This window comes from Meles meles, chromosome 12 (assembly GCF_922984935.1).
Source record: "Meles meles chromosome 12, mMelMel3.1 paternal haplotype, whole genome shotgun sequence".
NCBI lineage: Eukaryota > Metazoa > Chordata > Mammalia > Carnivora > Mustelidae > Meles > Meles meles.
In genome coordinates this window covers 49,566,260-49,594,059 of record NC_060077.1, presented here as the reverse complement: position 1 = coordinate 49,594,059, position 27,800 = coordinate 49,566,260, and the positions used below count along the sequence as shown (strand labels likewise).

Below are 27,800 nucleotides of genomic sequence, written 5' to 3'. Positions count from 1 at the left end.
TGTGGGTTGCTGAGAAATAAGAGTCATTTGTGTTCAGACGGGGCTGTGCATTTGACAATTTTCAGCTTGATTTTTAAAAGATTTATAGGGAGTGGGGCCTCGATAAACCTTTACTCCGGAGCTGTTTGGGTTGAATTGGGTGCCTGGTAGGGGGCACCTTCCCAAAAGCCAGTGACCCAACCATGAGCAAGTGTGACTCAGCCTTCCCCAGTGCCTGCCAGTAGTCACACCTAGAAGGTGTGCCGTTGAGGCTGCTCAGTCGGGGGTAGGGGGAGCTCTTCACTGGGAGTCATCGACTGAGGGCATTGCAGAGAGAAAATAACCCAAAGTTCACCATCCTTTTATCATTTCAGTGTTTGTTCAAGCAAACAAGTTGCAGCAGCATATTTTCTCTGCCCATGGACAAGAAGACAAGATCTATGACTGCACACAATGTCCACAGAAGTTTTTCTTCCAAACAGAGCTGCAGGTAATGTCCCCATGAGGAGAACCGGGATTGAACTCAGTTGCTCTTCTTATAGGAGACAAGGGCATTTTAAATCTGGATTCGCAGTATCACTCACCCTGGGCCACCATGATGCTCTGTGTGTATTGGGGCAAAGGGAAAATTAGAGGCTGGATTAACAGACACCAAAGTAATTTTGCCTCTGGCTGCTGTCAATCATAAAAAGAACTGGAACAGACCTATAATTGGACCTTCTGACCCAGTGTGATAGGCTTAGGGGTCAGGTTTATTGGACTGTGGGATCATTCACCTCGCTGTCATGGCCCGTTCTCCCTGATCCTGTTTTATTCATGTTCTGTTCCCACTGGACTCCAAGCTGGATGGATGTCCAAGTTATTGTTGTCCTGAGGGGCTCAGAATTGGAAGGGAGAAGGGAAGAGAAGAAAGAAGCTGCACTCTTGTCTAGTAGGTTTCTTCCACTTAATAGACTAGAATAATTATTACCCAGTAACTTAAAATGTTGGCACCCAAAGACATTAGGTTTAGCCTTGAGTGTCCACTTGCTAGATATGTGACTTTGCTCGGGTCCATAATGTCTCTGAACCTCAGATACGAAGAACTAACAGACAAGTGTAATGCTTATGGGGTTGCTGTTAGGCATAAATGAAGTGAAGAGTTCTGAATCTAAGGTACAAATCAAAAAATACAATACGAATGTTCGGTTGGTTTGATTACTCTTGGCAATAGACTAGTGGTTAAACTATGGGTAAGAGGCCTGGATGCTACCCTGAAAAATGTTACTTACTATGGAAGAAAATAACTCTTGTTTTGTTTTGTCTTCTGTTACTTCATCTGAAAAATGGGCATACTACTTATCCTCATTTTTCTAATGAAATTATAGGAGTAACAGGTTTTTGTTAAATTGTGTTGGAGCCATTAAAGGAGAATGGATTCAAACACAAAGCTGTTTTATTATTATGAGCATTACCATTAACAATAAAGTCATTTAGCCTTAAAAGGGGGATGGGGGAGTTATTTCTTGCATTGAATGCCTTCAACCAGATCTGGATGAAGCAGGAACTCAGAGCCCCACACACTCCTTAGATCCTCATCTGACAGAGTGGACCCTGGGACAGCTTTGTACCTCCTAGAGCTCTGGGGAAACCAGATTTATGTGAATTATCCATCAAAATAAGGAATTTACAGTTTATTGTCTGTTATTCTACAAGTAAACCAATAGCAAATTAAGGAAGTGGAATAAAAAATATTCGAAAGAATGGGTGAGCCCATTTCATGGTGACATGACGTCAGTGGACTGAAATTGAAGTTGCTGTCTTACTTTTTATCACTTCTAAATAGATCTCTACTCTGTCACATCTGGTTGGGAATTGAATATAGAAGATTGGCCAAATTAGACTATTGTTGAAAAGTATATCTTCTTAATTTAACCTAAATTGCTATTTGAAAATATATTCTTATTACAATAGGTATCAAAAGATATAAGTCATTTGGGTTCTTATGACTCTGTAAAGGATATGGCCAGTACACCTAGTGATACTTAATTAGCACGTAAACTGTGGAGAATTAATAATATGTTAAAATAAAAGGTGTTGAGAATCTATAGAGACTGACTTCGATCTAATGCTCCTGAAAAAAATTTGCAACAAAATTGCACTTTTGTACTGTATTGGTAGATTCCTAATACAGCTAACCTGTGGCAAGACTTCAATGTCTTTCATTAAAGGAACCCAATAAAATAAGGCCGTAGTAACCTATAGCCCAGGGTAGTACAGAAAAAACTAAGCAATTAAACATATCCTTCAGGACTCCAGGTTTCTTTTATAGTGTATTTTAGGGTTTTGTGGAATGTACAGTTTTCATTCTTTTCTACAATTAGTATAGACCTGTTGTTTTCAAACTCTTTGATCTCAGGATGCCTTTACACTTAAAATGATTGATGACCCAAAGGGCTTTGATTTGTGTGGGTTATTATCTATTGATACTTCCATATTAGAAATCGAAATTGAAAGATGTTTTAAACACAAGAATATACACACATGGGATTCTACAGTTGCCAGAAAGATGATGTCATTGCTTGTCAACTAGCCCATAGGAAACGCCACTGTGCACTCATGAGATAATGAGAATGTAAAGGACAAATAATGTCTTAATGCTATTGTGAAAATGGTCTTGACATAGCAGACCCCCTGAGAGGATCTAGGAGACCCCAGAGGTCCCCAAGTCACACTTTGAGGACTGTTGGTTTATACCCTACAATACAAAACACAACTCTTTCTGACTATTTTAAGATCCTAGAAGTTCCAGCATGTCTCAAATCATTCTTGACGCATTCATTCAAATTGTGATCTGGGTGACAATAAGATTTAGTCCATAATCCAAAGCGCTGAGCATTCTTTTTCTAATCCCATAACTCAGAATCATACATATTTGGTCTTTGGGGGGGGGGGGGTGGAGGGGCAGAGGGAGAGAGAGAATCTTAAGCAGACTCCCTGCTGAGTGCAGAGCCGAATGTGGGGCTCGATCTCATGACCCTGAGATCCTGACCTGAGCCAAAATCAAGAGTTGGACACTCAACCAACTAAGCCACCCAGGTGCTCCACATTTTTGGTCTTGATATGAATACTCAGGCTTAATACACGCATCATCCCTTCGATAAGATTAGTTTTTGTAGTTAGCATATGATAATTTTTAGAAGGCTAACATCCACAGTCATTGGAATATCTATGTAGGTCTATTTTCTAAAATCCCCAATAGTAGCAGTGGCTTTTGGTTACAATACATTAAGAAAAATGGACCAGAGTTAACTTTACTTTTTCTAGTTTAGAGAATGTTTAGATTTTTATGCTTTACCCTTAGGGGTTCACAGTCCTGTACATTTGCTTTCATTACCCAAATTACCTTTACACCTGTGCTCAGAGGATGGAATTAATGTAATTTTTAAGGATTGATTTCTTTTATTTCTTGCATAAAAAGTGAGTATGATAAGTGTACAAAAACCGTAATAGTTTTGTTAATTTCTAGAATGAGGGGGGAAATTGACTGAAATTAAGGTAACGGTAGAAAATTAGATTGGTAACCAAAATCATAAGAGTAGAAAAATGAAAAATGAAACCATTTTATCAGCCCACTTTGGTTCACGCTCTGGTGTGGAAATAAATGCAAATTTTAAAATTGATACACATCATACATACCACTTGAACTCATACTCATTTACTTTTTTATGCCACTGAAGTTCTGAAGCTCAGAAAGGAGGACTTTTCATAAGAGATTATAAAACTAAATGTCCAAGAACTGAAATCCTATTGGAGGTTGAAAGCATATAGCCTTAAAAAAAAAAAAAAAAAAAGATTTTATTTATTTATTTGAGAGAAAGAGAGCATGAGTGGAGGTGCGGAGGGAGAAGGAGAAGTAGTCTCCCCACTGAACAGGGAGCCTGACATCCTGCCTGCTCTGTCCCAGGATACCAATATCATGACCTGAGCTGAAGTGTCTGACTTCAGCTCAGGTCAGATACTAACCGACTAAGCCACCCAGGGGCCCCTGAAAGCATATAGTTTATTTGACTCTTCTGTCAGACTGAGAATACTACTGTAAGTCTAGGATGAGCATTTCAAAATCAACTTACTACATAATGATGGTGTATCTTTTAATGGTGCATAAATGATTTCATTGCCATAATAAGTAATTTATATTTCTTTCACTGCTTATGGCCAGTTAAAAACGAGAAAGCATTAGAGTGTGTGTGTGACTAGAAGTGTTTGTTGGGTATAAAATTATATACCCAACACACACACACACACACACACACACACGAGTGTGTGTATTATTTTCATTGATATTGCTTACAACGCCAGTCCGAACTCAGATAATTCCTCATTATACACTGTTCATCTTCAGGAGACCAAGGACTCAGACATCACCTTTTGGACATCACAGACCACAGTTCCTTTTAGAATTAAACATTAAAACCTCCATTTCTATGGAACACTCAATCTAGGACACTCTTTTTGCTGGTGTAGAAGTTATGTTCTCTTTTTTTTATGATTTTATTTATTTATTTGACAGAGAGCACAAGTAGGCAGAGAGAGGAGGGGAAGAAGGCTCTCTGCCGAGCAGAGAGCCTGATGCGGGACTCGATCCCAGGACCCTCCCTGGGATCCTGACCTGAGCGGAAGGCAGAGGCTTTAACCTACTAAGCCACCCAGACACCCTGAGGAAGCTATGTTCTTCACATGACCCCTAAACCTTTCTGACCAAAAGTTCTAAATCCCAGTTTAGAGATAGATAATGTATAATTATTGGCAAGACATAGCCTTTTTCCTTTGATAGAGTTTTCCCTCATTTGTGCGAGGAATTCTAATATATGTCCACCTAGCCTGCTGGTAGGGAAGATGTCCTTTGGAATAAAAGTGAATTATTTGAACTAAATGAACATTTTGTTATTTTAAAAGCAAATGGATATGTTGAATGTTTCACATGTTTTCCTAATAGACCTCAGAATTTTTTTCTGCCGAACTTAAGGAAGCTGCCTTGAGAGAGGGATGGTGTGGTCCAAGAATAATATCCCACAATGCATATTTGTACCCAAAGTGGTTTATACAGGTGTGAGCAAGTGGTGTGTTTGTAAAAATGCTGCTGAATAGGCCGCTTTCTTTCAATAGAGTAATTACTGTTTAATTGCTGCCTCTAGAAAAGCTACAATTCGAAGGCGGTGATCCAATCATCATCTTCTGATGGGTCTCCATAGAAAGTTGCATCAGGCACTATGTTAGGAATTTAATGAACAGAGAGGGAATTCCAGCAGCAGGGAGCCAGGGGATAGGCCTAGGTGAACTTCAGGTTCTGAGATTCTGGTATTTGAATCCCTTTTGAATCAAAGATTACTGTGATAGGCAGCCCTTCCCTTCATTAGCTCATGAATGCCCTGTTTTCCACACTCAAATTGCAGTAATCCTCTGAAGTTGGGAAGGATACACCGTGATTTTCTTTCGGAGAGCACTTCTGTTTAAATAGGCGATTGTCTCTTCAGCTGTTTTTCTTTTCAAATCACTTTCCCACCAAATCTACATGATGTTGATGCATCTTTTTTTTAACACAGCTTAACTGGTGCGCAGGTCTCATGGTTGTACCTCCAAAAGAAAAACCAAGCAGTGCACGTAGTATTGACCCTGTAGGGTGGAAATGTGGCTGCCCAGCCCGTCACTGGGTCACCCGCTGACTTAGCTCCTTCCCTCAACCAGCCTTTTAATAAGCTTAATACAGATTTGTGTCTCCAGTTATTAAATAATACGTGATGAGACGTTGAGGAGTCCTTGTTAATAGTCAAAATCACAAATGCTATGCTGTTTACTTCTGTTGCCCCAGTGCCAGGATTAAAAAAGGAAATATTTATTAATTAAAATACTTATAAAACTATAACTTTATCTTTTAAATTGACCATGATCTCACTCTATGACATATCAAAAATAATTAGAAATAGATCATATTTACAGTCTACTAGAAAAGATAAGATACGCGTATGATTAACCATTATATGAGCTAATATGTAATGAACCGTTATAAGTATTCCAAGAGAAGATGCTTATTCTCCAGCTGGGAGACTCAAGAAAGACATCAGGAGGGACACATTTGAGCCGGTTTTGAAGGATGGATGTGATTAGCCACCCATTACGTCTCCAACGGCTAGTAGTTTGAGAAAATAATTTCTATGGGTTTTTTCATTTGTTTTAATTTGCTTTCAATTCTCTATAGGCAGCTTAGTACAAGGGAAAGGGCATCAGTTGCAGAGGGGAATCACCAGAGTTTGATTCTGGTCATTGCCACTTACAAGCTCTCGACTGAGGGTTTCAGTGTTACCATCTGTAAAATGGGCATGTGGGAAACAACAAGGCCTCCTGCCTAACTCCCAGGATCCTGGTGAGAGAGCACAGCAATAGGTCATAGTGAGCACCCAGTGCATAGTGTAGAACACAACAGACATGGGGTGAACACTGGTTGCCTGATGCTCTCCCTGCTCCTTAGTGCTTACCTAAGTAAGCAAAATCAAGAGTCATCATTACTCAGAAATGAAATCTCTATCTCAGACACGTCAGAATGTTCCTTAGCTTTCTGCTCTGGTTCCACTGGAATAATTTCCCAATTAATCATACCTTGACATAGTTTCATGTTAATTGGTATCCACGTTAAAATTCTTATTTTTAAACATTCATCTTTTTTAAGGGATTAAAAAGTCTTGGGCTTTTTTCTTTCTAGCATATAATCATAAAACAAAATATTTATATTTGCTTTCAGAAATGTATTTCCAAACATTTGGAAATACATTTCTGAATCTCCACACACCCCAGATTAAGGACGTGTGACCAAAACAAAAAAGTTTTATCTTGCCCCTCCATCAGAGGCAGCACGGGATCTGGGTGTGCTTTGGGGAAAGGTTTGTTTTTGTTTGTTGTCATATTTTCTCAGGCTGATCTTCTTTTGCACCTGAAGGAATGGAAAAGTGTGCCTTGAAAAAGCTGGAAGACGTGCCCTTAAACTCTTTTGCCTCTGGTACTTCTCAGGACTTTTGTGTATTTTTCAATTGTTTTATTTTTATATCTAATGTAGTGTGAATGGCAGTTCAACTGCCATTCCCCACTCCAAATCTAAGACTCAAAACCCTGTCCTGCTTGCCTCTTATCATGTGGTCTTCCTTTGGGAACCCCAGATTGGAAGATTTGCCCATCGCCCTGTCTGGACCTGCCCTCACTGCGTTCTAGAGCTCAGTGTGGGGGTTGTCATTCCTGCCTCTTCCTGGGTGGTTTATGTTTCCCAGTACCTGGGCTCTCCATTTCCTCTAATCCTTTGGACCTCTGTATCTTCTCTTCTTGGGGTTGAAATCACAGCCCCGGAACACATCACATAGCCTAAGGGATCTCAGGAGCATAAGTTGTGTCAAGTGAGCATGTGGGTCTGGAACTGGTCTCTTTCTCCACCACCTCATTTCTCTGCTTTGTGGGCCTGCGGGGCTTTTGAAGTAAATTGGTGTTCCACCAACTTCCACTTAATTTGCTCAGTGGTTAAATTGATCTATCTCTTTTATTTGATCGAATCTCCAGGAACTGAATCATTTGCATTGATTTATTGATTGGTGCTATGTTTTCACCATTACTTTTGATCACTTTCAGCTGTTAATATTGGATAATTCAATCAGGATTGATTGGCCTTACCATTGAAGGCAGAGAGTTAATCATATAGGACAAAGAAATAGAACACAGCTTACCTCACTTTGACTGTTTTTCATTCATTCTCTCTCTCTCTCTCTCCCTGCTTCTCCCCAGTTCCTAACATCTATGCAGTAGCACAAAGCTAAGGTTTTTCTTGAGCAAAGAAGGGAGTTTAAAATTTCATAGCATTTACAATGCATCTAAAGATAAGGTAGCTTTATTTTGCTTTTTTCTAAGACTGTGTCGAGAAATTAAGCAAGCATCCAGAAAGATGGATAAGCATGATTGTCACAATGAACTCATTTGGACTGAATGAGTAAATGCATTTTCAATTACCCGTTTTGTACCAATAAATGCCTAATCTGTGTGTGCATGCTTGGAGGCACGACGTGGGCTCACCTTTTACTAAATTTGGCCCTCACTGCTTCACCATGTGTCCTGCTAGTCAAATTTTCAAGAACCGAGTGGTTAATATGACTGCAGTCGGGGCAGCAGAGGCGACTGTGATAAACTAAAACCACTCTGTTTACATCTGAGTCGTTTCTCCAACACCCCAGCTCAGTTTTTAAAAATTCTCCATCCATTAATTTCTTGATGTTCCTACCGATGGCTGGTTTTCGCTATTAAAAGATGGAGCACCACCTCCTCGTTCTAGGACTCATTCCCTCCTCCAACAGCCCTGTTGTTAGCGATCTGCCATTACATTATTTTTTCGTCTGGCCGCGAGTTGACGACAGATGGCCATCTCCGAACTGCCATCAGTGCGACTTTATGGAGCATCCAGCTAGGGTGTACTGAAGAGCACTGTGGCCAGTTCCACAGCCCCCTCCCTTCCTACCCCCTGGAAATGTTCATCACCTCTGCCACATTCTGCTTTGGCTGCGCTCTAGCTGGCCCCACCACCTTGTATGTCGCCAAGACAGCCTGCTGCCACAGCGCCAGAAGATCTGTTTCCTTTAGGGAACGAGAAACTGCAGGCCTGATTGTCCTGAAAAGACAGAGCTCGGTCTCCCCCACGTGTGTACCCAGATCCTTTGGAGAGGTCTGGAAATCCCAATTTTCTAGAACATTCTGCAGTCCAGAGAGGCACGTTCAGTTCCCACATATGTTCCTATTTTAGACGTTTGCTCCACACATGGATCTGCTTCCTCACATTAGCAGAGACAAAATGCCAAGAAGAGACCCTTTGTGTTTACCAACTTTTACCCGACTATTGGAAAACACCACCTCCGTATCCAACTGTTGTGACAATTAGAGAGAGAGAGATGGTAATCATGGACTTCAACTATAAATCCCCCGAAATGAGCAAAGAATTCGTTCCAGCGCCTTCTGATCCACCGATGTGGCGATCCGTCGGACAGCCGCGTGCAATGAGCTGTTGCTGTGCATTTGGAGAAAGATGGATAGGCTGCTCTTGATCGAGTTTGCTAAGGCAAGGCAGCTTCCGAGCCACGCGTGTATTTTAAGAGGAATTCACATTTGTATCCTTTATTGTTATATTTGCAGTGAATCTACAGCTCGGAACAGGCTCTGCCCTGCAGCTATGAAAGAGTGAGTTCCCCTTATTGGAGAGAGAGCCATGTTCTGTAAAAGACCGAGATGTGGCGGGCGAGATGAATAGTGCTTAAAAGCAGTGCTCGCTCGCGGTGCTGTCATTTAGAACAGCAACTCCGAGGCTTTAAGCGGGAGTGAAAGGCAGGGTAAACGAGTCCTTGAAAAGCAGTGAAATTTTAAACTGCCTAAAATAACAGGCCTCCTTCATTGATAACTTCATTGAATGAGCGAGTGGGAGAACGGAACTGACTGGGCAAAAGCTGCCTTCACATAGGAGGAGGAGAAAAGTGTGCAAAAGGGAGGATCGTCCTGGTACCCGGCGTGGCCGGGAGGCGGGCATCTGTCTTCCGCCGCCCCTCCTGCTTTGATTCGATCCCGCAGCTGACCGAAGACCACCTCTCGCTGGAAACCCCAATCGCTCGTAAAAAGGTTTCCTTTTTGACATTGCCAAAACTTAATTTTATAATTATCTGACTTCCACCGCTGGGCACATCTGCTAAGTTTGTGTGCCTTCTAGACACATAAAAGGCTACGGGGATACCATAAAATATCAGCGGTGTGCTTCGCTGTGCTTTGAGTTTCTAAGGGTGAAAGGTGATTGGGCAGGAAAATAGAACAGTCTGTTTGCTGTGAGCCAGGCACCAAGACCTCACTCCTATCCTCAGTTATAATTCATGATGGGACCGGTGGGCAGCCCTCATCCCTCCGTGGAGTTAATGCATCTCCACTGAAGCCTGCTGAGAGCACCCTGCGTCCCCGCCCACAATCTGTGCCTTCACTTGCGCACTTTCCCTCTCCCTTTCTCGCTCTTTCCTGAGATCTCTTGGCATTAATATCGTCAGGGCAGTGCTGCTTCGTAAAGGTGGCTCTCTGAAATGGGACTGTCAGTTAACCAGGAGAAGAGCTGGACGGAACACATGACAGTGTTGCTTAATGTCTCGTTTAGAAAACGTCCATCGGAAAACGGACAGGGAGGCAGCGATTGCCTTAAACCAAAGGCAGGCTCTGCGAGCCGGGGGTGTGCTGCCAATTACCAATTAGGAAGAGGTACCCATGGTCTAAGCGTGGTGGGGGGCCAGGAATGCGAGACAAGGTGGATGTTGCGAATGGAGTTATGCCTGTTCCAAACCTGAGTTCAGAGTCCAGAGTCGAATCGGAGAAGTGTCTGTGCCCTCTGTCCAGTGGCTCTGGCCAGCTGGGGGCAGTGTGCGGGGACTGTCTTGGCGCCAAGCCAGTCCCCGCACACTGCCCCATCTGTGACGTGATGCCGCCCACCTTGAGGACCAGAGCTAATTGCTCCAGGGCTCTGCAAGCCCCAGCTCAAAATGATCAAACCTGGGGCTTCATAGAACCCCACCTGCAGCGGCCGTGGCGACTTGTGTGGTGCAAGCCATCTTCTGCAGCGGAGTGGGCGGAGAACTCCCAAGCCGGGTGCAGCCCGGAGCCCCAGAGCAGGCGGCAGAGAGGTTTGTCTCCTGCCTGTCCCCTCCCCTCTGGGGACCTTCCCATGGCCACACCCACATCCACATCCCTCAGGGAGCCCCAAGGGTGCGGGGACCCGAGGGCACACGTGTTCACACAAACGCTGAAACCGCACCTCCCGTCCACAGGCGACCGGAGGTTAATTTGTAATGTTTCACAATCTGTGCTCTTAGCACAGTCCGTCGTGAGAACTTCTTTTTAAGAGATAAATCAAATTCAGGCCTGAAATACCAGTGTATGAATTTAACAGATGTGATGCCATAGGGGACCTACTGTGTTATAAACTGCAGAAATGGCCTTTTTATGCTTCAGACTTGGGCTTATTCCAAAGAGGCTTCAGAACCACAGCGGCGGGGTGAGAGGTCACGCATCGAGACAGTAGCACCCACACGTCACGCAGCCTTGTGTGTAATTGGTTCAGAATCTCATCCCGACGTCCGGCGGTATCGCGTCGCCTCGCTCACCCTCCGAAGGGAAAGTAGGGCAAGAACGGCTGTCCTCACTGTCCAGGTTTTCCTGGGTGAAAGATCACTTTGAGATGACACAGCTGAGTAGTCAGCCTGAAATCCTGGTTGGTATTTTATTAATTTTGCACCAAGATAAATCCTGAAATTCTGACAAACTCCATGACAGGTGAAATTCCTTCTTGCAGAATCTGCTCAGCAAGAGGCTGCTCATTTCATTCTGTTCCGAGGCAGGCAACAGGAGGGCAGCTTTATAATCAGCCCTCAAAGGACCCCCAGCCGCCCCAGAGTCTCGGGCTGATTGAATAACTCCTGGGCCTCTTCCCCTAGGCCTCCATCAGCGGGGGTCCTGTGGAAAGCAATCTCCCGCAGACTGGCACTGAAGTGAGCTTTAAACCACCATTTTCTGCTCTCCAGAGGAGCCTGGAGTACTAAAAGATAGATGGGCTGCAGATATTTTATGAGAAACTGTCAGAAGAAGAGCAGAGTAAATGTTTTTTTTCTTCTTCTTCTTTGAGTCACACACTACATCACTGTTGAATTTCTCCCGGAATCTTTTACATTTAAAGTAAGATTTTAATTGGTTGCTAACCTTTCCTTTCCCCCCCTCCTTCTTGGTTGTCTTCCCCCCCCCTTTTTTTTTCTTAAATATTCACACAGAGGTCCTTTGCTTAACCACAGTTGCAGAAAATCAGTACCATTTGCAATGAAATATTTATAATGACAGAATGAAAAATTGGATTCATTTTCTGGACTGTAGCCGAGCAGCTTGCAACTTTGCGTAGCATTGTTTAGCATCTCTGATTCCTCCCTTTCGTTGGAGTCTTTTCCGAAAACAGGCCACATGTCCGCTTGCCTGTGCTTTTGGAGGGGCGCCTACCAAAGCACAGAACCCACTGCGACTCTTAGAAAAAAAATCAGGGGAAGAAAGAGCGTATGTCTGTGCTGCGGATGGGGGCCAGGAGGTTGGCCAGTGGAAAGGTAGCGAGGATGGGGAGCTGGTCAAAAGGAGGAAAAGGGCCAGCCCTGCAGGGAGGAGCAGGGAGAAGTTTCTAAGGAATACGGCAGACAGTCGGGTCTAGTGGAGCACAAACAGCAATCAGCATGCCACGTGTCTGGGGGCAGATTTATAAGGGAGATGCGAAGGCGGAACTGAGGTGCGTAAATACACACGGAATATGAGAGCTCACCTTCTTTTTTTCCCTTTAGTGTTGGCTGCATAGGCTTTCCGTTCCACGTGACCCTCGGAGCTGCTTGTTTTCTAACCAGGGTTGATTATTGCTTTTTTTTTTTTTTTTGGAGAGATAAAAGACCAAAGGATTCTGCTAGAACAGTCCAGCGCTGTGTTTCAGACAAGTTCTGCCTCACAAGTGCAAAGCCACAACAATACATTCGGTCTGATGACGGGACCAGATTGGATTTGTAACAAGATGTCTATGAAGTCAATTTCAGTCTCCCAAATAAGTCTGTGGCTTACCACGCCACAGACAGGCCGGGAGAGACCGTCTGTGTCTCCTCCCCTCCCTCTGTTGTATGAGTCTACGGAGGGATGGCTCCCCTGCTAAGAGGGACTTCTCCGACTGCCATGCCAGCCCTCTGAGGTGACCTTTCATCCGTCCCCTTTTGAAGCCCAGGGTTTAATTAGTTAGCGTTGTTTATTTTGCTGCTTTTCCGAACGTAGAAACAGTCCTAGTAGACGTAAGCATGTATAAAAACAGTCAAACTCGCATCTTCGGGTTTCATTCACTTGAATTTGCATCATGCATTGCCAACTCCACAAGATCAATAATCCATATTTTATTGCACGATAAAGGCTGCCTGTAATTGAATTAGCTCATTCATTCCATCTGATTAGCCCTATTTTATTCACGGAGAAGTAAAGTCATAGAAACTTACCTTTACCACTCTATGGCATTATGTGAAAGTAAAAGCCCTCAGCACTATAAAAACATATTCACGAAGACATAGAGAATTAATTCCAGTATTTGTTTATCCTAGGAATAATACGAATCACATCACACTGCCTTTCCGTTGTTGTTGTTCTGGGTGGTAACTTTCACGCTCCTGTCTCTCCTGTCCGTCTGTCCTCTCATCAGCCTGGCCTGAGTGTCCTAGAGCAGGTCTCTCCTCTGAGCAGCAGTGGACCCTGCGGCACAGCTCCGCATTGAGCTGGGCTCAGTGTCTTCTGTTAGACCTTCTGTTGGCTGTAGATTCACCTTAAGCGATTTCACCCTAAGGTCATTGCCTCTTCTCCAGCCACGGATGACTGTTTTCAAGAGTCTGGGATGCTTACCCTTACCCCTCTGAAGCAGAATCTCTGCCCGAATTTGGATGTGGGTATTGAGAAACCCTGAACAGGAAGGGGCTCCTTCATGATTGGGATCTCCAGATCATGGTGCATAGTACAACTCGTATGTGACACGCGCTTTCTCAGAGGCTTGGGGTTCTTCAGAAGGCTCCCAGAATTATCTTTGCATTGCATCCCCAAAAAGAGATTTGGAGAAACATGCCTGACAGCACGAAATGATGTGTGTTCTGACACAAACTGCATTGTCGCTTGGAAATCTAGCCTGAAGTTATTTTACTGTAGCATTTCTTGGATTCAGGGGAGAAAAAGGATCTTCCTTAACAGTGTGTTTTAGGATGTGACACTCACTTTTCTCCAGTGTTGTGCGTGGATCGACCAGATGGTTTCCACTTAGCCCTTACTCTTGCTTTCTTTCTTGAAGACCCAAGTGAAAGGGGGCAATTTTTTTTTTTTACATGAGTTTTTCAACATAGAAGAGTTTGAAATCTATACCCCCTGTAAATGGAAACTGTCATAGTGTGTATTCAGAGTCAGTCTCTCTGCAGACCAGGAAAAGAACACTGAACAGTATTCACTTAGGTACTGCCAGACGTTTTTTCTGCACGGCACATGGCTTGCCGGACCCCTCTTAATGATTTTCCAGTGCGATTAAGCAGACTGCTAAGCAGCAACAGGCCTCCCGAGTGAGGTAAAGAGAAGTCCTTGGTGAAGGAAAGTTGCATGTCAGACTGGGTCATCGGGAAGAGAATTGCCCCAATGCAGGCTTCATTTGAATATCCAAGTTAACAACTCTCTGGGAATATTTCTCTTCCTCTTGTCCAGCTCCTTCTGTGTTGTGGCTGGTTTGCATTTGTGTTTGAAGTGCCAGGCGGTTTAATGAAGTTATTCTTTTATAAATTTTGCAACACTGAAGCAAGCATGAGGGCTTTAAATTAGAATAAGTGCCACTTCTGTATGGCAGGTTCCTTTGAGGACTGATTAGAATGAGGCCTCCCGTTGCCAGGCCCTTTCTACATGGCAGTGTGGCTGTGTGTACTTGTTTACGCCTCACCTTTGAATTTGCATGAGTGTGCACCATGCCTGCTGCCTAGCCCTCTGTTAGCAAGAAAGCTGCCTTTCTTCCAGGATCATGTTAAATACTTCACTTTAAAGAGTTATTTTTTTAATTATATTGCTTTATTGTAATGAATTAAAATTAACTTGGAGTAGCAAATTATATAAGGATGTGAGGGTTATAGATTACTCTCACCATAGTTACAGCACATCTTTGTGCGGGGGGATGAAAGGGCTGTCTTTCTAGGAGCTCTGTGGACCACGAGAGGCAAGGAAACTGTCCCACAGAGACCTGGAAAGCAGTGTCAGAGAAGGTGCCCAGGAAGTTGGAGGAGAACCGGAGTTTAACATGGGAGTTTCTGAATGAAAAAGAGGCTCTTCTTGGCTGGGTGGAAAGACAGGGGCAACGCTGCCATTGTAAGATCCTGAGGTAAGAGTGGATGAGGGACAAGAGAAAACACAGATCTACCCCCAAAGACCTGACAAGGTTCAGTGTAGGAGAAGAGGTTACCTGCAGCATTCCTCGTCTCTCTTGGTGCCTCTGTGAACTGGCTAACCACCAGGGGCGGGGGGATGATTAAAGGGAGGGGACTGGATCCTTTCTACAGTACACAAAAACAGGCCGGGGGGGGGGGGGGGGGGGGGGGGCGGGGGGGGCGGGAAGGAAAGGAAAAAGCAAGCAAGAAAACAAGCACCCACCTTGAGTATGAAATTATTCCTCCTTTCTCCAAACCAGAATTGTGTATTTTTCTTTTTAAGTGAGAGACACCCAAATTGAGTTGGGTTTGTGAAATATTTGCCTGTTAAAAGGACTTCGTTTAGAACTTAAAACAAGGGCAATCTGGGGCAATGAGGGACCAAAAGATCACAGGCCAACGGCAGGGATTTGACCTGCAGAACACGCACACGTATGTAACTTTACCCCCTCTGCACAGCACAAACTTGTGCCAACGTCCAGCTCGGGCATGGATGTGCACAAGCGCGCGCATGCGCCCACAGACTTGTCCATACACAGTTTAATTATGTAAATGATGCCAGTCAATCATCGTCCTTTCACAGTTTTATCCTTTTTATTCATATCTCCGGAAGCAAATGCCCTGGTAGACTAACATTTGGTTGCTTATGATGGGAAAAGACTTTTTTTCTGTTAGTTTTAATGATTTATAACATCTTTGACTTACTCTTAATACGAGGTTACCTCCTAGAGAGCGTGGCGGTGTTTTTAATAAAGGAAGTGATACACTACAAGGAAGTGACATCTCTTGTGCTTTTTTCTAAGTTCAATAAACTATTTTTCATAATTATTGGAATTTGGTTGAAGGGAATCCTTGTCCATATGGAGTGGAAAAAGCAGAAAGAGTCCTTGCTCCCTCCTTCTCCCTACAAAGGTTACCCTTTGAATATAAATTACAAGCCTTGTGCCTCTCTCATTCTAATCAGATGACCTTTTGAATCTACTGGACCAGAGTTTAAATCCTAAGCCTGCCAGTCAGTTTTTAAATCAATGCCCCGTTCCAGCAGCTTTCAGGTGCATAACTTTAAATTGCAATGGGTTTCAAACACAGAAGTAAAATAAGTAATGTGGGTAGAATATTGCAGCTGACAGCAAAACAGCCCAACTTGACTGCAAGATCGTGGGCCAAGTAATGTCACCATGGGTAATCTCAGTAACTGAGTCCGTTAAAAATAAAACGTTCCGGGATTCAAAATCTAAGAGAAAAGGGAGGAGCGGGAAACTTGTAATGTTGGCAAGAGGACATTTCTGAGCAATTATCAATTTAAGCTCCCATTATTTGCTGCTAATTACTACATGAGGCTGTTAAATATTTAGCAGAAGTTTGTTTAATTGCGTTTGACTGCGAAGGGGATGCCTGACTCTGGCTTGAGCAACGAGAGTCAGTTGTGTGCCTCAAGAGCCAGGCGGAGAGGAAATTTGTATTCGCCCAAGATGAACACATTACAGTGTCAGACAAGCCTTTTTTCTTCCTTCCACAGGTTTATTTATCTTTAAGGTATCTAAAATTAGAGCACGAAGAAGGGGCACCGTTCATGGATGTAAAATTGGAAGGAGGTCATTCTTAACCTTGTTTACAGATGTTCTAGTTTAGAAAGCGCCAGTGTGATAAATTAAACATTGCAGGGGGAAAAATTAAAGCTTAGCAACAACTGGCACATGGACACATCTGTCCGTGAAGCACTGACTTAATCCCTGAATATCTTATTAGACTGTATTGCCTATCAAAGCCTTCTGTCCCATAGTACGCTGGGATCCTGCATTTCTAGAATCTGAACAGCATCTTTTGGCTCCAGTCTCCCGCTCACTTTTGCTAGCTTTGTATAGTTCAGTTTAAATTTTCTTTTGGCTCCTTGCATGTAAGCAAGTAGTTCATGGTTTTCTTTTAAAAATAGACCCTAGATTTTTAATATATTTCCCAGTGGCCATTGTGCTATATTTTATCCTGTATTTCCAATTTGGGACTTTTTTTTTTTTTCTTAACTTAGGAGGTATTGCGTACTATTGTCAGTTCCAAAATGGGAAATGTTTAAGCCTGGCTGGTATACGAAACAGATAAGGGTCAGCTAGCAACTCCAATTTTACTACCGTTTTTAAGTTCTCGAAAAATGGAATTATGACCATGCTAATATTTCCCACATTTGACCCATCAGCAGTGGAGTCCCTTTGAAACTGCTGGACCAGAGTGGCTTGTTTTATTTGTCTTTGATGTTTAATTGTCAAAATTCTAGAAATTGTTCTACATTAGCAATTTGGACATGGCATTATTTTTTAAAAATCAGTCTTTGCTTAGGCTTCTGAAGATGTATTAGACCAAGACTAAGTGAATTAGGAGGGTATTCTTGCAACATTCGTAACCACCATAGGCTCTGCCAGCTTGGTTTGCCGTTGTGAGAAAAAACACCTGTAATGAGAATAGGCTCTTCTTCAAGTGGGTCCCCACTCCCTGCCCGGCCTGAACGGTCTCCAGCCCCACAGATGACTTCCCGTCCCAGACAGTCTACGCCCGTGGATTCTCAGCCTGATTCATGCTTACTTTCCCTCTGGAGTCCCTCATTCCCTTCTAATCACTTCCTCCTCACTCTAGCACCACGCAAGTGTGACTCCTCTCTGATAAGAGGTGAGGTGTCCTTTCTCTATGGCCCATAATGCCCTGTCCACCCATGTTGGTGAGTGTCCACCACCTCTGCTGCTGGTCCGACCCAGGGATTAGAACACATCAACCACTGTCACTCAGCAATTGCTTCATGCCCAAAGCCAGCGGAGCCACTGGAGGAGATATAAGACTTTGAAAGTTGGCTTACACTCTCTGGGTCTTAATTTCCTCATCTATAAAATGAGATAATGGAACAGATGCTGCTAGGACCCTCCCAGCTCTGAAAACATGTCTTTGGTTCTCTGATGCATTCATTACTTACAGGTATAATCGACTCCTGCTATTAAATCTAAACCAGCAAATTAAGGATGATGTCTGCACAGTTTGTTCAAAGTAGATAGTTCAACTATCCACACCTTAAAAATTAATTTCCAGAGTTCAATATTTATCCCTTATTAGATTGCAAATATTCCTAAACCAAGACGTTGATTAATTGCTGTGAAAATGTACTGCCTTTATTCACTGATGGTACATGGATGGTCAGTTGTGAAAGAGTAGACGTTTTCTGGAGACACTCAATTGTTCATATATGCAATACCGTTTATTATATATCTAAAAGGACATTATATATCCTTTCTCCGATTTCTCTGCAATCACCCATTCTCATCCATTGACTATATTTTATTTTATTTTATTTCTATTTTTTAAAGACTTTATTTACTTATTTATTTATTTGACACACAGAGATACAGCGAGAGGGAACACCAGCAGAGGGAGCGGGAGAGGGAGAAGCTGGCTTCCTGCTGAGCAGGGAGCCTGATGCGGGGCTGGATCCCAGGATGCTGGGATCATGACCTGGGCCGAACATAGATGCTTAGCAACTGAGCCACCCAGGTGACCCCCTGCCTTTTTTTTTTTTTTTTTAAGATTTTATTTATTTATTTGACAGAGAGATCACAAGCAGACAGAGAGGCAGGCAGAGAGAGAGGGAAGCAGGCTCGCTGCCAAGCAGAGAGCCCGATGCGGGACTCGATCCCAGGACCCTGAGATCATGACCTGAGCCGAAGGCAGCGGCTTAACCCACTGAGCCACCCAGGCGCCCCCGGCTTTTTTTTTTTTTAAAGGTTCACCCATTGACTATATTTTTAGATGCCATATTATATAATTCAATGCAGTATATGTGTCCCTTTTGCTATCCTTTTTGTTTGTTTGCTTTTTAAATTTGGTGGAGAAGATACCTCTTGGGCTAAAGACGAGGCATACACAAGAATGGCACAACAGGCTCGATGTGTTTTCAAAACACTGTAAAGCAGTGGTCCTCATTTGGGGGAGATTTTTTTTCCCCCCACTAGGGAATATGTGGCAATGTCTAGAGACATTAATGGTTGCCACAGCTGGCCCGTTTTTGATAGAGGCCAGAGATGCTGCTGAATATCCAACAGGGCAGGGGATACCCCTCTCCCTGGGAAAGAATTGTCCGGCCCAGTATGTCAATAGTGTCAGGGTCGGCTGTTGAAAGGCAAGTCCCACTGGCCTTCTAGAATCTATTTAATTTGTAGGCTTCTCTCTAGAGCGAAGCAACCAAGTGACACAGTGTGTATAATGACTAAGAAATGGCTTCCTGGATTGTCTTTTGGGTTACTTTGGATGAGACAGAACTTAATGCTGCAAATATATGTTCAAGACTTCTGAACATAAAGTCATGAACATGCCAATGTCCACGTGTTTCAAGGTTATCTCAGACCATCCTTTGCTAGGCCTATTTTGCGTGAATGTCCAAAGAACGACAACAATAATAGAAATGTTCCTCCCTGAAGTTTACTGAGATGTGAAATTGTTTCCTATGGGAAATGTGATGGAATTTCATTGCCAGAACCATTGAAAATTAGCCTAGAATATAAACTTTATAAAACAACTTTGCTCCAGCAAGGGGACAAATAAAATAACCTAATGGTCCTTGGTCCTTTCCTATCATTAGTATCTTGTATTTTTCTGGTCACTTTTTTTTTTTTTTTTAAACATTTATTTGACAGAGACAGATCACAAGTAGATAGAGAGGCAGGCAGAGAGAGAGAGAGAGAGAGAGAGGGAAGCAGGCTCCCTGCTGAGCAGAGAGCCCTATGTGGGACTTGATCCCAGGACCCCGAGATCATGACCTGAGCCGAAGGCAGCGGCTTAACCCACTGAGCCACCCAGGCGCCCTTCTGGTCACTTTTGATGATAGTTTCACCTTTTGCTTTAATTCATCTTGGTGTTGTCCGGAAAATGCTTTGAGATGTCAGGCCAAGCCCATATGAAGTGTTAAATGTCAGAAGAAAATGCATCAGAGTCTCTGTAAGTTCATGGCGATGGTATTACCATATGAAAAAAATAAAAAGGGAAGATCTGACAGTGCAAACATGATAAATGCAACATTCATGGCATTAGAGGGAGAGGCAAAAGGATATTATCACAGTTTTTGAAATGCCACTGATTATGTCAAAACAAAAGAGTAGAACCCCGTTTTAGTAAATTCTACCAAAGTGAAAAATTATGAGTCAACTTCTCTGGCTATGAAAATGGCCATGGATATGTTTTTTAGAGTCCCAAAGCACTTTGAGAACTATTACCTTTCTGTCTTTTAAAGAATATACATTAAAATAGGTCTTACAAAACTGCACATACCCACAGACGTGTTCCTGCCGGTCACCAGAGAAGGTCCACGAAAACACAATTCCCCCTAAGTTCTCCAGCCACGAAGTGTACGGATTGTGGACAGGGAAACTTTGGGTAGCAAAATGGTATCTGATTGGTACTTTTGGACAATTTGGGTCTTCAGTGTCATTTTTAGAACATTACTGATGGTGCTTCGAGAGCTATAGCAATTCACTTTTAATTAATTTAAGACTCAGAGTACTTTTGTAGTTGTGGGGACTTTGCAAATGTTCATTTATTACATTTGCATCCCGTTAACCTTATTAAGGGGCTTAAAGGCCGCCCCTCGCCATAGTGTTTCTCTAGAGTGTGGGGGAAATAACCCCGTATCCTGTCATCATTAGCTGTGTACAATTTTAAAACTGTCTCACTAGCAAAGAAGTTGGGGGTGAAAAAGAGAGAGGGTGGAAATGTAAAAATCTTGATTAGAAAGTATAATTTAATAGAACATGTATTGAACCAAATGTATTGATTAATGTAGAAGATATAGTACTTGTATTGATTCAAACCAGAGATTTAGTACTAAAAGCTCTGAGCCAAAAAGCTGTTGCAGATTGCTACAAAAGTCAGTTTAATGCTGTCCTTGAGAATGCCTTCACAAAGAAATTCTTCTAATGTTTGAGGACTAGGTGGAATGCGGTATATGTCAGTTTGATCCCGGAGGGTTTTATTTTGTACTCTAATAGCTGTTACGAGCCTACATTATATCCAAGGAGTAATTTTCCTTAGGGGTGCCCGGCTCGCTTTGTGTCAATATTCTAGCATTTTAAGTCACGTACAGTATATGCTTCTGGGAACAGGGAAGGAGCCAGCCAGACTCATAATGGTCTGCATTCATTAATAAAGGCAGAAGCTTCTGTCCCTCCATTGCCCACTACAGGGATGCCTCTTTGGCCTTCAGGGACCCGTACAGACACATTTAAAGAAAGCTTTATTTTGAGTGGGCAGGAGATGAAATGTAGGACTTGGAGGCATTTCCTAAGTCAGCTAGATGCCCGAGCACAGGGGTGACCTTAATGGGTCAAAGAAGAATGCAGGTCAAAAGACTTATTATCCAGCCTGTTGGAAACCAATTGCTTTTGTTTAAAAAAAAAATAAAAAAATAAAAAAATAAAGCGGTAAGGGCTTAAAGGTGGACCGTAATAGCGGGATTCTGCGTGCAGCTTGTAACTGCCGGACTGTGTGTGTACTGGCATATGCCTCTGGAAAAATCCAAGCCTTACAGATTATCCATAGTGTTTACAGATAAAGGTCCAACCCTCGTGATAAAAGGAAGGGTAATATAATTAGTTAATCAGTGATGATTGATTACGGATGTTTGCTTTCTTCAACTAAAGAAAAAACAACATGCTGCCAGGCGCTGTCACCATCTGTTGAAAGAAACAGCCACATTTAATCTTTATATTTCTTTTATTTCTTCCCGCCTTGCATTGTTACAGAGCCACAATTGCCCTACTATTTCATCTGGTTGGAAAACATCTCATTTAAATTGAATACAACTGCAGTTTAAATTCAGGATTCTAATGGCGTGGTGAATTAGTGGAAAGCTTGTTATTTTTTTTTTTTCTTTTCATTCCTTTTTAAAATAGCATGCTGGCTCTTTTTCTTAGTTTTAAAAGCTTGTCAGAATTTGTTCGAGACAAAGGGCTATAAATAGACAAGTCATGGTAAAAATGATTAACATCTTTGAATCAACAGATCGCACAAAACTTCCATTCAAACGCAGTTTTTATTTTTATTACCATTGCTACTTAACATTTTGCCGATGCCAACAGAGAGTTACAAAGCACAGGCGAGACGTGGTCTCTGCCAAAATATTGGACAAACGAGGGCAATCTGTGGGCACAACTTTTGGGGGCGGGGACTTCATTTTTCCTCCCTGGGAAGGTAGATTCCCCCTGGCTTTCCTCCAAAGGTTCACTCCCTCATTGTTATTGGTGCAAATATTCCAATTCGCATCAAGATCACAGGAAAAAATGGGATAACTTGGCCAAGGTGAGCAGTTTCAGGAGATTGCGGGGTTTTATTTTTGTTCAAAAATATTTTGCTTGGATTGCATTTTAAATAGGATTAAACCGTTTGACCAGTAAATGTGGTCAGCTCTCAGAAAGAAGGAGGCTGAATTAATCATTTGTTAGAGTGCCAAGCCCAAAATGAGAATTCCAGTCTTGTAAAATGAAAGGCATGTCGTATTTTAAAAGAAATACATAGTGCTAGAAGGGAATTTTGAAAGTCCTTGTCTGTTTTTTAGCTTTCTAAGTTTAATTTCACATTTATAGGGGGAAAAAAATAAAACCACACTCCTCCCAAATGGAGCCCTTTTCAGTAAGAAGAGTGTTGTGGGGTTTTTTGTTTTGTTTTGTTTTGTTCTTTTGTTTTTGAAACCTGGCTAAAGGTATCCTACCTAGATGGATCTTCTTTTAAGCTTTAAGGTGTGCTGTGGATTTGGGTTTGTGTGTGTGTGTGTGTGTGTGTGTGTTTCGTTCTTTTTTTTTTTTTTTTTTTTTTTTTAGCATAGACCCCCCTCGTGTAAAACAACTGCTCATAACTGGGATTAATGGTTTGCAATTTTCAGTTACTTAGACATGGGGTCTCCAAGAGATGGCTTTTTGCAGAATAGAATATGGCTCTCTGTGGGATTTCAGAAGTTTTCTTCTCTTCCCACTTCCTTTTCTGTCGTCACCCCCTCATATGCCCCCGTGGACTCGCGCTGATGTTCTCCTCCATTATGTAAAACACTTTCCCTTCCCTGGAACAGATCTTTTTCCTCAGAAGCTGTCACTGCATTCAAGTGCTGTGGGGACTGTGAATCGCCGTGTGAAAGTGGTGAGATGACCCACTGCTTTGTTCTGGTGTTGGGGTTTCCCCTGGACCTGAAGAGCAGGAACGCTCAGGCAGAGAAGGCTGCTTGCTGCCGGCCCGGCAGCCTCTTCCCCTCGCTGGGCGTCCACATCTGTCCTGCGGTGACTGGGGACCGGCTCCTGTCAGGGAAAGAGCCCGAACAAGCGGGAACCATGATCATGGCCTACCCTCGCTTTGTGCTCAGTGCATCTCTTCTCTACCTTCATCTTTCCCATTTGCTCCGTTTTCTCCCTTTCTGAATAAATCATGTCTAGGGGTTTAAAAAAAAAAAAAATACACAGAGGGCTCCCATGACGCAACTTCCTGTTTCTCTTATCAGAGGATCCTCAGTGAAGTCTAGAAACTCTCTCTCAGTCTGTTCTCTCCAACCCCCGAAAGCCAACCCAACCTGCGCAGTTCAGACACCAATTCCTTCTTCCTTCAGAAAATGAAATTGGGCCGTTTCTCTTTTCAGTGACATAGAATAAAACCTGGGAGAGGGGAACAGACATAGCCCAGGGATCCCCAAAGGTGGTGAGGAAAGCCTTCGAGGACTGGTTTTCTTTTGTTTTCAAGGCAAATATGCCCATTACCCAAGACCACCAAGCAGGATGCCCCTTTCCCATCTTGACAGTCACTACCAGTGGTGGACACCAAGATGGGCTGGGGTCACCCGGACTTACTCAGCCCTCATTTAAGCTGGAGCAAAAAATGGGGTGTGGGGTGGGAGGATGGAAAAAAATGGCAATAAGATCTCAGTGGTATGCAGTCATCTCCATACCAAGAGAACTTCCTGCCTTTACCATGTTTCATGCCAGATTTCCCATTTAGACATCATTTACATTAGGCCTCTTTATTTCTGTGTAAGCTTGAATTTCACAAGCCATAATCTTGTCCTTCCCTCGAATGATTTATCTTCTTCTCTCTTAATATGCAAAGCATAACTCCTTTATAGTAACAACTTCGGTCCATTGCAATAAGTGACTCATATGTATTCGTTCATTTCCCTGCACCTCTGAAGAGGCTTGTATGGCTCTGGTTTAGGATGAAAATGTCTGAGACACAACTGTTGCCAACTATTACAGCCGATTTGTGTTAGGTTCTTGTTTCGCGGTATCTCAGTAGAGACACACACACACAAACACTGGAGACACTGCAATATATCTTCCTTTATTAACCTCTAGAACCCTATTGAATGCAGAATGTCTATTGTAAGCACTTACACATTTAAAACTAATGTTATTAAATTGATTTTTTTTAAGCTTTGATTATGGTTAAAAAAAAAAAGAAAAAAGAAATCTCCCACCACCCATCAGTGTCCTATCATTTAGGCAACTTTTGTCACCAAAAACCTGATCAGACTTGACTCTTTGAGATAACAAAGGGTATACGAAAGCTTAAATATGATTATTTTGAGCAAATGAGATTTGTGTTGTTCATAAACTCTCCCATCACCATTGGGTTTATTTTTAAGGAAGTAGTCTCATCAGTATTTTGATTACCCTTTCTGACTACCTGTTGGTAAAAAATAATTTTCAGAAGTATTTAGAAATCGATACAAAGAAAAAGAGAATTGGCATAAAAACTGTCCCATGTGCACTGTTAGGCTAGGGCTCCTAAGAAGGAAAAAAGATCCAGTTGAATCGCTGAATTAATAAAAATAGGTTTGTTTTCAATAAGAGAGAGTAACATAATGTACCTCGTCATTATTTGTTGTTAGGCTTCAAAATTGGGCTAAGTTTGAAATAAAGAATGGAAAGCCTGGGTCCTCATCATAGATCTCCCATCTCCCATCTCCCATCTCCCTCACTGGCGCTCTCAGCCCTGACTGAGCAGGCGTCTGGTCATTCAGCAGGTGTGCACAGAACAGGCAGTTTGCTGGTTGTGGGCGATGAAGAGATAACAAAGACCTTTAAGGCTTAAAAACACTGCTTAAAAAACTTCCATGGCTGCCGTTCAGCTCCATGACTAAGTCTAAACTCCTTAGCAAGGTACAAAAGGTTCTTCATAATCTGACCCTGAACTACCCTCTGTCTTCCTTTCTCATCCGTACTCTTGGTTCAGGACACCCTAGGAGACTCCATCCAACCTGAAGGAGTGCAGGTCCAAGAACATACCTTGTGTATTCTTGCTTCATTGCCTTTGCTCATGTGAATTGTTGGCTTGGAGTGCCCAATACGTTCCATGTTTCCAGCCTCAACTCAAATGTCATGAATTACCTCCACTGCAAAGCTTTCTGCAAAGGCTAGGTGAGGTTAGGTGTAGTCGTGGCATTTCTACGTTCATTTCAGATCTGATCCTGCCATATTGCCTTGTCATTTTGTGGCCATATGACTTTCTTCTTCAGACTGTGCGCATTTGGAAGGCGTCAACCAGGGGCCATCCGGTGCCCTTCAATAGCCCTTGCCTAGCTAGTCAGTTACTCATTTGGCCGGGTCTTTACGAGGGCGTTGCTGAGGGCCATGCTAGGTGGTGATACACGTGTTCAACAGATGTTTGTGAAGCAATGAATAAATGAATGGACTCCAGAATTTCTGACATAAGGAAAGAGCCAGGCCTGCAAATAACCAGAAGACCTAAGATGTGTACTCTGAGTAGTATAAATCAGGAGGAAATCAGAGGAGGGAAAACTCGGTTTTCAATGGAATGAACATGGAAGTGGTTGTATTCTGAGCTAGACCTCCAGGTTCTGAGCAGAAGGGATGGGGTAGGGGACAGTGTATAAGCTGACAGGTGGGAGATCCTGGCTCAGGGGAAATGCAGAGGAGGGAAGGGGCAAATCAGGCCATCAGCAGAATGCCCTGGGTCTGGGGCCATCCCTCATTGTAGGCTGCAGGTCCGTGTATACTGTTGTCCTCTCACCATTGAGAAGGGGGGTGTCCACTCAGAGAGGGAAGGTGCTATGTGGATGGAAAGAAGACAACCCAAGTACCACAAAGGCGGCTTCCGCTGGGCTTGGGGGTCTTTGCTGCCGCTCTGATGTGTTCTTGAGCCTTGGAGTGACAGCCCCCAGCCCACTCCAGAAAAGGAGCCGGAGAAGCATCTTGCCCGCTCTGTGGGTTATTGGCCTGTAAAGGCCACATTCAGCAACAGATAGAGCCTCTGCAGTCGAGATGTTCCCATCTAAGAGTGGTGAGACCAAAAGCTTTTGTAAGGGAAATAACACACAGATAAAGAAAACTGTTAAAATCGTGCTACTGTGGTCTTTGAAAAACAGGTCTTACTTTGATAAGAAGAGATGGTGGAAGGTGGGAGGGGATTCAGGGAAGGCCCGCAGAGGCCGAGAAAAAAGGAAAGCTACAGGCCAGTCATCTCACCTCCCATAGGCCCCTGGTCCTACCTCTCCCCCCGGTACTCACTGGGGGTCCCCACGAACACCCCTTGGGGGTGGGGTGCAGAAACACAGCCACATTTTTATCAGTGAACCAGCATGTATAGATCCTCGGTCTGATGACAATAAGATCACTTAAGTTTTTTTTTTGTCCCCTCTTTCTTTTTTATTACAGAACCATACGATGACCCAACACAGCAGTTAGTGCAAATACGGTCTCTCAAGGAGAATGACTTTTGTGGCACAAAAAGGGAACATGTTTTACTCTTTGCACGAAACGTTCATTGTTAATGTATAATATTCAGAAACATTGTATTGTACCATAAAACTTGTATTATCAAAACTGTTGGATGTTCATGTGTTTGAACTTTTGAGCACCAGATAGACTCCTTGTATATAAAGTGTTGCACATGTATTATGTCGTCTGATACTAAGATGGTCTTATAAAGACGAGTGGACTTGGGCCCTATTCAGGCAAGATTTAAAAAAAAAAAATGTGAGCAAAATGGCTTAAGAGAAAGTATTTTCGAGGAAGACAGATTAAAACAGCCGTTTCAAATAAGACTCTGTTTGGACTTCCTTTTATTTCCACTTAAGCCTAGAATTTCTCTTTTGGTATATCAACGGTTAAATCCAAGACTATTTTTTATTGCTGAAGATTCTCGCACACCACGAAGAGATGTTCTCGCCGAACAGAACCCCACAGCTGGATAAGGCCCGTATATATATTTGTAAGCCTTGCAATGTGACAGGTAGCATCACTATATATGCAATAGTTGTTATGTAGACTGTCAAAGATTTTTTTTTTCCTGGATACATTTGAAGCTTTGAGTGTTCAAGGTTTTCCTTAATGATTTCACACAGCCAAATTCTTGAATCAGTTGAACTAACCTGTATGTTACTGTTATTAATGTTTACTCTGCGGTCTGAACCTGGAGATTACTGGAATTGTTTTCCAAGAGGAAATAAATTCAGTTTACCATTAGGTATGAGTGTATTTGTGTGTTTTCTTTTTCTAGTTACTCTACCATTAAAAAAAAAAAAACAACAAAAACAAAAACCTAATCGCCTGCACCCTTGGAAGTGAAATCTGTTCTTGCGCATATCACAGGCATAACCTCAATCATATTTAACCTTTTCACTCTGGGCCAAATGCAGCCGGGAGGATATTCATCTTACTGCATAGGGAAAGAATCAGACCCAATATACTTCTCCTCTCCCAGATACTACCAGGTCACATTGTACTGGTGGATTCTGACATCACAGATGGATGTGATGGCTGTTTTCTGCATAAT

The 27,800-nt window shown here is 42.8% G+C and overlaps 1 protein-coding gene across 3 annotated transcripts in view; it reads left to right on the top strand.

The window, feature by feature from the left end:
- Positions 1–27,490, top strand: part of ZNF521 (zinc finger protein 521) — a 277,587-nt gene extending 250,097 nt beyond the window's left edge. For all 3 annotated transcript variants that reach the window (XM_046025988.1, XM_046025986.1, XM_046025987.1), the window contains 2 exons: positions 354–469; positions 26,681–27,490. In XM_046025988.1, the coding sequence (XP_045881944.1) occupies positions 354–469; positions 26,681–26,710 (146 nt within the window). In that variant the 3' untranslated portion in view covers positions 26,711–27,490. The remainder of the gene's footprint in view (positions 1–353; positions 470–26,680) is intronic.
- The last annotated feature ends 310 nt before the right edge of the window (positions 27,491–27,800 follow it).